At 40.5% G+C, this 15906-nt stretch overlaps 1 protein-coding gene across 1 annotated transcript in view; it reads right to left on the reverse strand.

Moving 5' to 3' along the window:
- Positions 1–15906, reverse strand: part of LOC149190959 (histone-binding protein MSI1-like) — a 235767-nt gene that overhangs the window by 85488 nt on the left and 134373 nt on the right. Inside the window, exon 3 of the mRNA XM_089412317.1 lies at positions 8990–9142. Coding sequence (XP_089268443.1) covers positions 8990–9142 — 153 coding nt within the window. The remainder of the gene's footprint in view (positions 1–8989; positions 9143–15906) is intronic.

Raw genomic sequence — 15906 nt, forward strand, 5'->3', positions numbered from 1 at the left:
TTGTTTTCGCTGACAATGATCAGAAGAAGAAGTACAAGGCCGAGCAGGCGAAGGCAAAGAGGTTCATACTCGATGGAGTTTGAGATCATGTGGTCTCACACTTGTAGAGCAAAAATAAATCCCGAGAAATGTGGGACGCTTTGTCTTCACTATATGAAGGTTCTTCCGAACTGCAGAAGATGTACTTAGAACAAAAGTTGTAGTGGACATTGATGTAGGAGGGAGAAGGGGTTAACTCCTATCTTCAACATCTTCAGGACACCAAAGACCAACTTGTTGCAGTGGGGTCTACTCCTCAGTCTACCGCTATCGTAAGGACGGCCCTGAATGGAGTATCAGATGAATGGCAAGTCTTCGTCCAAAGCATATTGGGTAGGGAAATACTACCTTCATGGGAGGAGATGTGAGCAACCCTTCAACAAGAGGAATTAAGGAGGGATCTGGTTAAGGTCAACCTCAATGGCAGCAGTGGGAGTGGCACAAAGACCAAGGAGGAGGAGGAGAACGCAACTCTAGCATCAAAGGGACAGCAGAAGCATAAGCGGAAGAAGTGTTAGTTTTTGGTAGCATCAAAAGTGCTCTAGCCTTGAAAATTGGTGGAGAGGCTAAGGCACATAAGTTCTAAAGAACCCATAAACCGTTTGGTGAAATTTCACCCGGATTGTATTTTATTAAAATAATTAATATTTTTAATGGGGTTCCTAAGTTTAAACTTAGGAAAAATAAAATATTAATGGGTATTAATCAAAATATGGGTGAGAATGATCTAGAAGGTGGATCAAGTCATGTTTTAATCTTAGTCGTTGATTAGAGACTTAATCTTGGTCGTTGAAGACTCAACAAGAGAAGTATAAAATGGAGGCTTGGGGTTCATTTGGATACACACATAGTGAGAGAGAATTGGTCGGGAGTTTGATTTCTAGGGCTAGGAAGCTGAGAAATTCGAACTAGGTGATCATTCAGCAGAGAGGGGCAGTAAGAATCCGGGAGGACTTTCCAGAGAATACTGACAGAGAGGCGGAGAGAGCTTGCAAAGAGGCAGCACAGTAGCCAAAAAAGGTTGATGTTGGTCCAGTTTGGGCCCACGCAGTCCTGACGCAGAGCCAAAAAGCCCTGCGCAGAGTAGAAAAGTTGCATGTCACGCAGAACCAAGAACTACTGGGAACAGCCGAAACAACCGGGAGAGCTAACACAGAGGGCAGAGAAGATGACGCAAAGCCTACACAAGGCCAGCACAGAAAAAGTCGGGGTTAGCCAATCTTGTGTCGGATCAACCGGAATTTTACCCGGTGAAGTGAAGTAAAACTCACTGAGATTTTCCGCCAGTATTTTTCTCTCTAAAGGATTGCTAGATGAGCATCCTAGATTTGTATTTAGATATTTCTCCTGAATAATAATAAACCCTCAAAACTGTTAAACTAGTTTTCCCGCATTGGGTTTTTCAGGGGACTATCGTATCCAAAAATAAGTGTGTCCTATGTATCTTATTCTTTGCTCTGTTTTCTGTTTCATGGGATCAAATATTTAATTAGTGTAGGCTACATAAGTAATTTGCTTCAGTATTCAGAAGAATAACTTGATTAATGTAATCTAAAAATCAAGTAGGTGAAGTAGATTCAGATTTTCTACAGTAGGGGTTCCTTCAAATCTAGGAATTTTCACACAGTATCAGAGCATTGATTTTGAAACAGGAATAGTAGATCTAGTGCTAAGCAGTGAGGTCGAAAGTTGCACGTGGCAGCAATTCGAATACCCTTGAAGGGATGGCGCAATCCTTGCCGGGTAGCAGATCTGAGGAAATCTCTCTCTGAGTGAGATGACAAAGAGGTACGATTTCTAGTTCATGAGTTTGCAGAGGCAAAGGGAGTGACACAGAGCCTCAGCGTAGTGCTCGAAGGGCACAGTTTCTGCCGAGGCAGAAATCTGCTAGAAAAAAACGAAGACACGTAGAAGGGGAATTTTCTCCTTAGAGAACTTTCTTGCCAGAAAGTTCAAATTTCTCACTTGCTAAGCAGCTGAGCAGTGCTAAGCAGTGACTAAAGGAGTTGGTTCGATAGATTGGGTGAGATGGCATCACTTGGGCTTAGAGATAACGACAGGTTGGACGAAGCCTCCAACTATGTCCTATGGAAGACCAGAATCTTATTTGTTCTAGAGGAATATGATCTCAAGGCCTACGTCAAAAGTGTTGTAGTTGTCCCTGCTGACAATGATCAAAAGAAGAAATACAAACCCGAGCAGGGGATGGCAAAGAGGCTCATTCTCGATGTAGTTCGAGATCATGTGGTCTCACAATTGCAGGGCAAGGATACAGCCCAAGAGATGTGAGAAGCCTTGTCTTCTCTATATGAAGGCTCTTCTGAACAATGGAAGATGTATCTAAAGCAGAAGTTGCAACAGACTTTGATGCAGAAAGGAGACGGGGTGAACCTCTATCTTCAGCGCCTTCAGGACACTAGAGCCCAGCTTGCTGAAGTGGGGTCCACTCCTCAGCGAACCGCAATGGTGAGGATAGCCCTGAATGGAATCTCGAATGAATGGCAAGTTTTCGTCCAAAGCATATTGGGCAGAAAAAAACTACCTTCATAGGAGAATATGTGGGTGGCTCTTCAACAGGAGGAGTTAAGGAGGGACCTAGTGAAGGTCAACCTCAATGGCAGCAGTGTGAGTGGCTCAAAGACGAAGGAGGAGGAAGAAAACGCAGCTCTGGCATCGAAGGGACAACATAAGCCAAAACGAAAGGAGGACATTTCGAAGGTGAAATGTTTCAGTTGTGGCGAGTTGGGCCACTATACATCCCAATGTCCTTTGAAGAAAAAGGACAAAGATGACAAACATGATCCCAAGGTTGCTTAAGCAAAGATTAACAAGCATGAGTTTGTCATGAGTGCCCACTCATCTCCAGGAGGGAGATGGGGCAATATTGAGTTGTAGTCAGGAGGACTACATGTGGATAGGATCCTTGAGGAGTCCCCCTCTTGGATCAATTCCTTGCTACGGGAGCCCAAGATCCAGCAGTGGCGAGATGGACTTAGTGTCAGATGATGCAATAGAGTGTTTGGAGGAAAAATGGAGTAACTGGGGACCAGAGACTGATCAGCGCGGAGCAAGGTTGGCAGCAATGCAGTTGGCACAGTGCAGGAGTCAGCAGTAGCGTAAAAGATTCAGAGGGTCAAAATCAGCAGCAATCAGATTCCAACATTCATTGTATTATGTTGAACACAATCAAGTTCAGCTAATTTTGGATGCTTTTCAGTGGCTACTCTCAGCAACTGAGTTGCAGTACGGATGCAGTGTTAGCAGTGGCAATGCTAACAGCATATCAGATGCAGCGCTTGAGATGGAGTTGTAGTACAAATGCAGCAATGGCAATGGCAGTGTCATGGGCAGCAGTATGGTAGCAGCAGCAGCACAGTGTTGGTTGCAGCAACAGTGTAGAAAGGAGGTGCTTCAAAATAGAGCAGCATGCAGGTGGACATTGTTGCTAGAGCACTTTCCTCACTAAGAGGGAGTGTTAGTATTTGGTAGCATCAGAAGTGCTCTAGCCTTGAAAATTGATGGAGAGGCTAAGGAACGTGAGTTCTAAAGAACCCAGAAAAGTTTGGTGAAATTCCACCTGGATTGCATTTTACTAAAATAATTAATATTTTTAATGGGGTTCCCAAGTCTAAACTAAGGAAAATTAAAATATTAATGGGTATTAATCAAAATATGGGTGAGAATGATCTATAAAGCAGATCAAGTCATGTTTTAATCTTAGTCGTTGATTAGAGACTTAATCTCGGTCGTTGAAGACTCGACAGGAAAAGTATAAAATGGAGGCTTTGGGTTCATTTGGATACACACATAGTGAGAGAGAATTAATCTAGAGTTCGATTTCTAGGGCTACAAAGCTGAGAAATTCAAACTAGGTGATCATTCAGCAAAGAGGGGTAGTGAAAATCCGGGAGAACTTTCCAGAGAATACTAACAGAGAGGCGGAGAGAGCTTGCAGAGAGGCAGCGCAGTAGCCAGGAAAGGCTGACGTTGGGCTAGTCTGGGCCCACGCAGTCCTGACGCTAGGCCATAAAGGTCTGCGCAAAGTAGAAAAGTTGCCTGTCATGCAGAATCCAGCACTGCGAAGAACAGTCAGAACTGCCGGAACAGTCGGGAGAGCTGACACAGAGGACAAAGACACTGACGCAGGGCCAGCGCAGAAATAGCCAAGGTTAGCCAGTCTTGTGCCGGATCAGCCAGAATTCTACCGAGTGAAGTGAGGTAAAACTCACTTAGATTTTCCGCCAATATTTTTCTCTCTAAAGGATTGCTAGATGAGCATCCTAGATTTGTATTCAGATATTTCTCCTGAATAATAATAAACTCTCAGAACTGTTGCACCGATTTTCCCGCATTGGGTTTTTCCAGGGAAAATTGTGTCCAAAAATAAGTGTGTCCTATGTATCTTGTTCTTTGCTCTGTTTTTTGTTTCATGAGATCAAATATTTAATTAGTGTAGGATGCAGAAGTAATTTGCTTCAATATTCAGAAGAATAACTTGATGAATGTAATCTAAAAATCAAGTAGGTGAAGTAGATTCAAATTTGTTACAGTGGGGGTTTTTTCAAGTCTAGGAATTTTCACAAGAAGGACATTTCGAAGGTGAAATGTTTCAGATGTGGCGAGGTTGTTCCACTTTGCATCCCAATGTCCTTTGAAGCAAAAGGATAAAGATGAGAAACATGATCCTAAGGTTGCTCTAGCAAAAATTGACGAAGATGAGTTTGCCATGAGTGCCCACACATCTCCAAGAGGGAAATGGGGCAATATTGAACTGTAGTTAGGAGGACTACATATGGGCAGGATCCTTGAGAAGCCCACCTCTTGGATCAATTCCTTGCTATGGGAGCTTGAGATTCAGCAATAGCTAGATGGACTTAGTGTCAGATGATGCAGTAGCCTGAGACCAGAGACTAATCAGCATAGAGCAAGGTTGGCAACGGTGCAGAAATCAGCAGTAGTGCAAAAGATTCAGAAGGTTAGAGACTAGTAGCAGTCAGATTCCAACATTCATGGTATTATGTTGAAGTTTTGAACACAGTTAGTTCAGAAATTTTGGATGCTTTTCCGTTGTTGAGCAGCAGCAATTGGAAAATGACGCAGTGCAGAGCTAGCAGTGGCAATGTTAGCAGCAGATGCAAAGGGAGCTATAGTACAGATGCAACAGTGGCAGTGGCAGTGTCATGGGCAACAGTATAATAACAGCAGCAACATAGTGTTGGTTGCAGCAACAGTGTGAAAAGGAGATGCTTCAGAGACAAAACAGCGTGCAGTTGGACATTGTTGCTGGAGCACATTCCTCACTAAGAGGGAATATTAGCTTTTGGTAGCGTCGGATGTGCTCTAGCCATGAAAATTGGTGAAGAGGCTAAGGCACATGAGTTCTAAAGAACCCAAAAATCGTTTGTTGAAATACCACCCATATTGTATTTTATTAAAATAATTAATATTTTTAATGGGGTTCCTAAGTCTAAACTTAGGAAAATTAAAGTATTAATGGGTATTAATCAAAATATGGGTGAGAATGTTCTAGAAAACGAATCAAGTCAAGTTTTAATCTTAGTCGTTGATTAGAGACTTAATCCGACCGTTGAAGTCTCAACGAGAAAAGTATAAGAAGGAGGCTTGGGATTCATTTAGAAACACACACGGAGAGAACAATATGATCTGGAGTTTGATTTCTGGGGCTAGGAAGCTGAGAATTCGAACTGAGTGATCATTCTGCACCAGAGGGGCAAGGATTGTTCGGGAATACTAGGCAGAGAGGCAAAGAGCCATTAGTGAAGGCAGTGTAGCAGCTAGAAGGACTGACGTTCGGGCAATCTGGGCCCACGCAAGCCTGACTCAAAGCCAGAAGAGCCAACATAGAGTAAAAGATGCCCTCCACGCAAACATCTGAAACTGTCAGGGGGTTGTCGGAACAGCTGGGAGAGGTTGACGCAGAAGCTCCAAGAGGCAAAAGAGACAGCGCAGGGCTGACGCAGAGCCTGTAAGGCTGACGCGGGGCCAGCGCAGAGATAGTCAGGGTTAGCCAGTTCTACTTTCGTATCAGCCGAAATCTACTGGGTGAAGTGAGGTAATCTCACTCAGTTTTCCACAATTATATTTTCTCTATCACTGGATTGTCGGGAGGGCATCCAGCATTGTATTCAGAATTACTGCTTAATAATAGAAAACCCTCAAAGTTGTTGCACCGGTTTTCCCGCATTGGGTTTTTCTGGAGACTATTTTGTCCAAAAATAATGGTGTCCTATGTATCTTGTTCTTTGTTCAGTTTTCTGTTTCATGTAATCAAATTTAAAGTAGTGTATGCTGCATAAGTAATTTACTTAAGTATCCAGAAAATAACTTGATAATGTATATTAAAATCAAATAGGAGAAGTAAATTCAATTTTGCTACAGTAGGGGTTCCTTGAAGATAAGGAATTTTCAGATTCCGATTGGTGGGTACTGAGCTCACCCCGAGTACCAATTACCACCCTCAGACAAACGAACAAACGAAGATAGTTAACAAGTGGTTGGAGGGCTACTTGCGTAACTATGTGACAGGGCAATAGAGAGCGTGGATACAGTGAATACTGCTACAACACTACGCATCACATGTTTATAGGTATGTCGCCATTTTTTAGCTTTGTATGGTTATGATATGTTATCTTTCGCTGACATTATGTTTGGAGACAGTAGGACCCCAAGGGCCAAGGACAGGATACAGGAGAGCCAAGATATATCGAGGGTTCTGAAGGACAACCAGCAAATGGCCCAAAATAAGTAGAAGCTTTATGTAGACAGGGGTAGAGTTGAGAGGCAGTTTGAAGTTGGGGACTTGGTATTTTTGAGGCTCCAGCCCTACAGGCAATCTACCCTCAAGCATAAGGGGGCCGAGAAGCTCAAGCCCCATTTCTATGGGCCTTATCGTGTCACTCAGAGGGTGGGGGAGGTAGCATATGAGCTAGAGCTACTCCTGGGGAACCGGGTGTACAACATTTTCGTGTGTCTTGCATAAAGAAGGCACTGTGACAACAGGTTATAGCTACTATGGAGTTACCCCCTATGGACGATGAGGGGCATTTAGTGTTCGAACCAGAGGCTATTTTGGACACCAAAGAGAGGCATCTGCATAACAGGGTCATCAGGGAGTTTTTGATTCGATGGAGGAATCTACTAGATGAGGATGCCACGTGGGAGGGGAAACAGATACTACAACATCATTCTTTGCAGTTGCTTGAGGACAAGCAACACTTTGGCGAGGAGGACTGTGATATTCCTACTTAGTGTTTCACTAAGTGAATATCGAATTTTGCTCAATTTTGGCGTATTACATTGTTCACTTAAGAGAAGTAGGCTGAGGGGAACCACATTCGATTTTTGGCATGAGAAGCACCACAACATTAGAGTTCGATGGAAATATTGCGGCTTTGGTGGAGTGTGGGGGCCACCACAAAGGAATTTCAACCCACATGGAGAGTACGCTCTCATTGGAGAGAAATTGGTGAAGAAATTCGATGTGGGTCCACACGGGCAACCTTGGAGGCAAATCGACAAAAGGAAGGAGGAGCTCTCATTTTTTGCTCATTATCTATCATTTTCAGAATTTGTCTTTTGACAAGAGCATGCTTGAGCAGTGAGCCAAGTCTGCATGTGTTGTTTAGCACACCGGGTGTTTCCGAGCGAAAATCCCAGCCTTTGCTTCGGTGGACTTCGAGTGCCAACCATAGGAGGGAGTTCTACTTCATCCCAATTCAAACTAGCAACAATGAGTCGAGTTGCAGCAGCAAGGAGAGTTACAGCAACGCAGGGACTGCGCAGTCATAACTAGAGGCACTCTGGGAAGTTGTGGAGATCAGGTTTTTTGTGGAGGAAATTCGGAGGGAAGGCTTGGGGAGCCTTCTAACAGGTTTGCATACATTTTTGGGGCATTCAGCAGCAGAATCTTCAGGTGGGTCAATTTACCCAACAGGAGAGCCAATCAAGCCCAAGAGGGTCGAAATTCCAAGGTCAAGCTTTGGCCAAACCCTTCATGGGTTATTCTGGGTTTATTGAGTAGAGGCCGGGATTAATTTCCCGGAAATTTCTAAGTAGCAGATAGGGCTCTAACAGCAGATCATTTCAGGCAGCAACATCTTTCTAGGCATTTACAGCACAACCCCTGGGCCGAATTAGCAGCAAATTGCAGGAGGGTGTTTCATTGTTCATTTTGGGCTTTTGCTAGCTTAACTAGTGCAAGCTCAGGTGCACAGATTCCAACACCTTGTTGTACACCTCTTTCCATTAATAAAATGAGTACACAGTGCAGTTTGGATGCCAATTTCGTAGTTTGCTTGTTTGTTTTGATTTCATGGTGTGTTTGTCTATTTTGCTTTGCATATTTACTGTTAATTCTTCCTTAGAGATATTACAAAGAGTAAGAAGTTTTGGCCCTGGCTGATAGCCTGTATTCTGTGTCTCTTGTCTCTTTCTGGTTTATGCATTGGTATTTGTTGGATGAAGATGAACACTAATAACCTATGTAAAAGAAGATCCTAATCTAAAGAAGTAAAAAGCACTCACAAGCAGTTACTAATAGAAGAGAAATCACTTAATTGCTATGTCCTAGATTTCTCAACAGTTATAACCCCAACAAGGGTCCAATCACTCAAAAAAGTGGTCAACACATTCTTGTAAGGGAGCTGTTGATAAGCAGTTAAGCTATCATGGTTGTTAAATTAGGCTAATTGATCAAACACCAAAACTGTGTAAACAATGTCCAACCTCTTGATAAGTGGGGCATACTTGATAGATTCAAAAGAAGCTTCTGAAAGTACATATTAACATAACAATCATTATTCAAAACATTACGATGACAATGCCTCAATATGGATAAAATGTTTTAAACACATTACATTTCCTTAGGATTGCTCAAATACTCCATAATCCCACAAAGAAAGTCACATTTTTTTATCTGCTAGTATTATACCTCACTCTGATGAGCTACAACTGATTGTTGAGGCTTGTTAGGTGCAGGTGTACGCATGTCCCATATGAGCAAATGGCAATCATCTCCAACAGAGCCAAAAAGGTATTCATGCTTCAAATGCCATGAAACATCCCCAACTGCCCCCTCATGGACCTACATCAAAAATTAAAATTTAGAAATGTGAAGTTATGTTCCTTGAACAATGTTGACATACACAGGCTGACTGAAAGAAATGCTTATTGATCCATTCATAACTAATCTGTAATGAACCAAAAGAAGACAAAAACAAAAACAAAAGGTACTGGAAAATTTCATCTAATAGTGTATTTATGGAGAAATATAAGATATACTACCAAATTAACAATACATGCTTTGCATTAAACAAGCATCAAGGTTAATCTATTAAACAACAAAATAATGATTAAAATCAAAGACAGACAAATATAAATCAGTGATAGCGCCATTTCTTAAAATTTCACCAGGGGAGAGTTTATGATCCTACAATGTGTAAAAAGTTGAACGAGAACTAAAAATTCCGTGGGAAAATGTTTAACAGTAAAGAGAAAAATGCTCCAGACTTTGCAAGGCTTGCAGGTCAATAAATAGTTTAAATTGACTCTTGAAACAACCTAAAACTTCGTATCATGTTCTTTTAGCTCTACAACAGTATAATATAGGTGTCAACCAGAGTTCTAGGCAAAAAGTTGTAACTATTGCATTGAATGGACCGCTTTAATGGATGTAAAACAGAAAAGCCATGAACAGAGAATCCATGATATGGATGACTCTTCTACCCAACAGGAATGCCACATTAGCTGCCACATAATAACAAAAACAATAATTATAATCTAATTTTAAGGTCACAGCCAAGCCAAACACCAAATTGGTGTATGAGAACTCCTTGTTTGTGGAACAAGGGACCCCCTTCCACACAGCGATTTGACTGAAGTCTACGAAGGTGTACATGATCTAACCCCTCTGGATTTGAACCTGTGACCTCATATCCATGCTTAAAATACATTATAAATGACACTATTCTTAATCTCTGTATATTCCAAGTAGGTTCCAAGACAAAACTTAAAGACTACCATGAAGCGAAATCATCATCTCTTCCATGTAAAAAGGAATCGGTTGCCTAAAAATACAGCTCTTGATTGCAGCATCATTTAACATACCATAAGGTGAATCAATTTTTTTCTTTAACTGAGTCTCCATTAGTGAGTGCTATTGCTTCCTTTCCATTATTATTTATTATGCTTGAAACAAAGTAATGCATCAAATTTTAACATCAAAGCATAAATGTGATACCAGACAATATCAAGCATTCAATACAAAAAGCCAATACAAAGAAACAGAAGGGCCAAAAATAAGGAGACCAGAAGCAAGGCACCATGTCCATACAAGAATTTGATAAAATTCCATAAAGAAAAGACATAACAGATGCAAGACAATATTCATGATGTGAAGGTTCATATAAAAGAGCAGATGAATGTAATGACTCAGAGGATGTCAATTATCTCCACTTCGACTTCAACACAGACAAAGAACAAATATCCAACACATAACCAGTTCAAGTTAAACCTGACAAATGGCAGACCGGTTGTAATTCCAAGGCAACATGAAAGAAACTCAGATTACAGTTTGGGGCGATAAAATTATCAGACAGATGTAAACAATCTAACACCAACAAACTAAAGCAGGCAGTAGAGAGAAATGTAATCTCTTTAAATCAGAAAGAAAACAGAGCAAACAGAGATTGGTTGGCAGACACAAGCAGAAAAATAAAGTAACTTTAAGTGTTCAAAAGCTCAATAGGTCACAAGCCGACCTAGAGGATAGCTCTCAAAATTATAAAACATAAGAAAATGCCTCCTTTTACTCCACACATGTGGGAGAAAAGGCTCTCTGAGCATGATCTCATCCTCCAAACGTGAGTATCTCAATCAAGAAATGTACTAGAAGTGAGGTCATCCAAGAGTGCTCCTCACTCCAAGTCATCTCATCAACATGACAAGGTGCATCCTCCAGTCACAACGCCTCAACCACATGTCATCATCAATAAGCCCACATCATCACCCTATGGCATACATGGTTGAAAACCTATGGCACGACATCATCATCAAGGAGTGTATTATCCCTCTAAAAGGATCATAAGTCATTATCATCCTCAACAAGGTCTTGGAACAAGGCAACACCCATCAAGAAGGTGCAAGGCCAGCCTAGGGGCATCCTGGTTCCTCTAGAGTACATCATCAATCTTGGCAATGTCCTAGCTTCTTAGTGCAGTGTTTCAAATTTTGGAGGTGTGGAAGGTGTCATACATCAGTGCTAGGCCTTCTCAATAGCCAACGCTTGAAGCAAAAAAACTTAGAGTTGTTGTGCTTTAAATGTAAATACACAATGTATTGTAGTAATATACTTATTAATAAGATGAAATGTACAAGGATGATGAAGGTTACAATGAGGGCCTTTATATACCTAGGCAAGTGCCCTTTCATGACTGAACATGTCTTTATATTTAACTAATGACTATTTAATAATCATTGCTATGATTATCTATTTATATTTATTTGTATTTATTGTATTTTTTATATAAATTATATTCATAACATTGCCCCTCTTCAAGAGCTTTATCCTCAAAGCTTAATCACTGATAAGTTTCTTCACCTTAATCGCTAACAATTTTTTCGCTTTGCTCACGTCATTTTCAGTAAAGTGTAAATGGTCACTGGTACATGTATAATTTGCTGGTAATACTATCTTGGAACTAGAGTTTATGTATTTCTCCTTCTCTTTTCTTTATTTTTATTTCCACTTTCATTTTTCTATTTTTTCTTAAATTAAATAATTAAATTAATTATATAATTAAAACTTTGTAAAGTAATAATTATATAACTTGGGATTATAAATTATATTATATAATTAATAAATATAAAATCTTATAATTATAAATTATACAATATAATTATTAACTTTATAATTGATAATCAAAGAATCAGGGGTCAACGGACAGATGGGATCAAAAGTCACACAATGGTTTCGAAAAACACTGCAACAGTTGACGCAATGTTGGAGGGACACGAATACAACAAAACGGGGTTGGGGAGACAGCGTTTAGGCGGACCAGAAACGAGTGGTCGATGGTTGGACATGGTAGGAATATGGTCAACTGCGTCAGGGAAAAAAAATGGTTTGCACAACAGGAATATGGTCAACTGTGGCATGGGAAAAAAAATGGTCCATGCAGCAGGGGATCAGCACAATCAGCTAGTAAATGGAATTGGTCGAACAGATAACGGCTGAGAGATGTTGGGAATGTAGCGGAAATGTTAAGTGTGGCAGTTGGGAATCAATGACCGCGAATGGTTGGACGATGTGGTCGGAAGCGATGTATGCATTGGCGTGGACGGTGGGGGATAGGGCGGAAGGGGGGTAAGCAACGGCGAAAAAATAATAGATACAAGGTAACAGGACTTGGTGCGATCGGGTGTGGTCGGGGAAAAATAGGCAGACAACACAAACCGGCGGCAAGGTGATATTCAAACGATAGTGCGGACGACGAAGGGGTCTGGAGTTGAACAGCGGAGTGGTTGTTGATGCGGCCTCCACAATTGTGATGAAAAATCACCTAAAATAGCAGCTCGAAAGTTGTTTGTTAAAGAAGATGTTAAGGCTGCAAGTAGCTCAAAATCCAGTCCTTGCTCCTTAAGCTTTGTAATAATCTGACTCTGTCGATGTTCAAATTCATTTTGAACATCTTTTGACTGTTGCTTTAGGGTTGTCCTGATTGGAGCATTTGGACGAGTCTTCCAACCATATAATCTATCCACCTTATTCAATGCAACCACAAATGGTGTGTGTCACATTTTCAGAAGATTCAGTGACTCAATCATTTGGGATTCCAAACCATGCATGATATCAACAACCAATATTGCAATATCACATAAACCAAAACCACGTGATCTCAAATTTGTGAAGGATTCATGCCCAGGTGTGTCAATAACAAGTAATCCTAGCACTCTTAAATTAGCATCAGCCTTTATCTCTTTGGTTCTCTCCCTTATATTTTCCATGGGAAAGTATGTTTCTCCAATCTACTGAGTGATCCCTCCTACCTTGCCTTCCTGCACATTTGTCCAATGAATACAATCGAGCAGTTTTGTCTTCCTAGTATCAACATGACTAAGGATACAACAGATAGGTGAGCGTAAATCATTTGAACTCCTTTTTGACAGTGCCTCTGCCTTCCTTGATTCTCGTTTTGTAGTTGCCTCTCGTCGTTTCTTATTTCCTGCATCCTCTTATCTACTATCAGTCTCTTCACTTTCAGGTTGAGGTTGTTGGACCTTTTTAACTGGTGGAGCAGGTTTAACAGGAGGTACAAACTTTGCCACATTCATAGTTATCGGTGTTGAAGTAGGAACAATGTTGTTTTGGATGTCGGCACTCTTAATAGACAAGGCAACATCCTTTTCATCCCAAATTTTTGCATCCCAATGATCTTCCTCCTCTTCTATTTCTAATTTCTCTTCTTCCATTTCCACGTCTGGCTTAATCTCAACAGGCTCAACCTCCAATGCACTTGCCTCTTCTGGTAGGTGGCTATCATCTAGGGCATCATGACTTGTAGTCACTGCAACATGCTTAGCTGCCACAGCATCAGCAACAATTGGATTGTGTCTCTTCTTCTTTGTTTCATACTTCGGTTTCTTGGTCATAGTAGGATTTTCCTCTTTTGAGATATCTGATGCAACTCCACTTTGATTATCAGTGTTATTAAAGTCACCATAAGGAGATCCTAATTAAACATGTTCAACATTACTTCCTTGGTTAGAACATTCTTTATTGTTAGTCTTTTTCAAATCAATGTCCTTTTCCATTGTAAATGTTGAATTTGGTGTTCTAAAAGCCTTTAATGATTCTACATTTTTTTATTTGTTGTATTTGTTGTAATGCTTCTCCAATTTCATTTAACAGTTTAGATTTATGATATTCGCTTAAGTCCATGATTTCAAGACCTAAACTTAATGGCAAATTGTGCAGTGGCTAACATCCAGAGGATCAGATGGCTCTGATACCATTGAAGCGCAAAACTTAAAGTGGTTGTGCTTTAATTTTTAAATGTAAATACACAATGTATTGTAGTAATATTTTTATCTATGTTGCCAGGAAACGTGGCTTCGGGGATGGGTCCGGGGGCGGGCACAGGGACAGGGATGGGTACGTCATTTTTTGAAACAGGGTGCGTGGGTTCATCAAGGGTATATTATAATTTATATATATATATATATAGTATATTTTATAAATTATAATATATATGAATTTGTATATTTTTCAACTTTAAACAAGAAAACTAAAATATTTATGATTTAAACTTTAAATATTTAAACATGCACATCATTGAACATTCAACATTCACAATGAAATTTCAAAATTTCTAGTTTGATATCAAGGGAAAATTGGAGTTTACGTATTAATAAGAATCATGATATATGTCCATTGTCATACTACATTCAAAATTTGCCTTAATGCATCTCCCAACAAAAACTAGGAAATTTTAAAATACTAAAATAAAAATAGCTAATAGTGAACAATGGCTTCCTCAACCCATGTCATCAACAACACTCAGATCTTCAATTAACATGTTCTCCAAATAGGAATCACTCTCATCTTGAGGTTCCTGCTCATCCATAACAACTAGAGGTAGCTCAATAAAGCCATCTAGTTGTATCCCCTCGTCCACACACATAGCATCATCTGTGTATTGGTCTAGTCCCTTGAAAGGACCCTCCTTGTACCCAGGGTCTTTTCGACATAAGAGACAAAGTGTGCTATGAATGTTGTTAATTTTAGGCATGTTCTATGCTGATAGCAAATTTACTTCAATTTTACATATTAGCTCAATATCAATTCCAAATTAGCAATCACATTTAGCATGATAGTAAAATGTAGATAGAACATAAACATAAATCGCAGAAGACAAGCCAAGACAAAAGGACACAAGATGTGGTGCTAGCCAGGGACAAACCCCAATGTGGAGAAACCCTTGATCAATTATTCTTATATGTTCTTCAATAGTTCAACGGAGAGAGAGATAGTACATATACATCAGAAGTCAACATTTTGACTTATCTAAATAAGAGCAGAGATCATCTCTAAGAATATGACACATGAGGTAACTTAACTGAACTCAGATGAAGGCATGCTGCTTCAACTAATCCTCCAAGGTGACTCCATCACCATGCGGCACCTATCATTGTGTTGCACGATGCTGCGCCATCATACCATGTCCAGCATCAATGAGTTGGACCATGTTTCACCATCATTGTGTCTCACTATGCTGCATCTTTCATACTGTTGCAATATGCATCATACCATGTTGCGCCCCTTTACATCATCATGTTGCTCTGTGCAGTGCTGCACTATACATATTGATGTCATGTACAATGTTGTCTACTTACAGCATTCATCATAAGACACCAAGGTTGCTTGCTATGGTGCTATGGCCTGCGGCCTAGCACATAGCAATGCCAATGTTTTTGAACAGCGTAATTGATTTGGGCATTATGTTTGCTACAACAGCCCTAACAAATTCATCAAACAACCCTTACAATCTAAGGCCTAGGCAAGGGAGACTTATCTTCAACCGTGCTGTTGTTCTGGGCATAAATCTGCTCCAAACCTATCCACGTTGCCCTTGTTCTGAGGTGATTAGGCTTGTTGCCTATCACAGTTCAGTTGTCATCTACAGCTCACCCCAAAACCAGTTTTCCTTACCTTGATTGTTGTCCAAAAAACCTTGATTAGGCTCCTGAAGATACTCGCTGAAGCAACAGCCCTACACATAGCTCCTAAAAGGCTCTAGGTAGCCTCTTTTCCCACGCAGTAGTAGCCTCTCTTATGCGGCTCAATAGAAG

Source organism: Pinus tabuliformis, chromosome 3_1, assembly GCF_031772625.1.
Source record: "Pinus tabuliformis cultivar Carrire ecotype Pingquan chromosome 3_1, CPIR1, whole genome shotgun sequence".
Lineage (NCBI taxonomy): Eukaryota > Viridiplantae > Streptophyta > Pinopsida > Pinales > Pinaceae > Pinus > Pinus tabuliformis.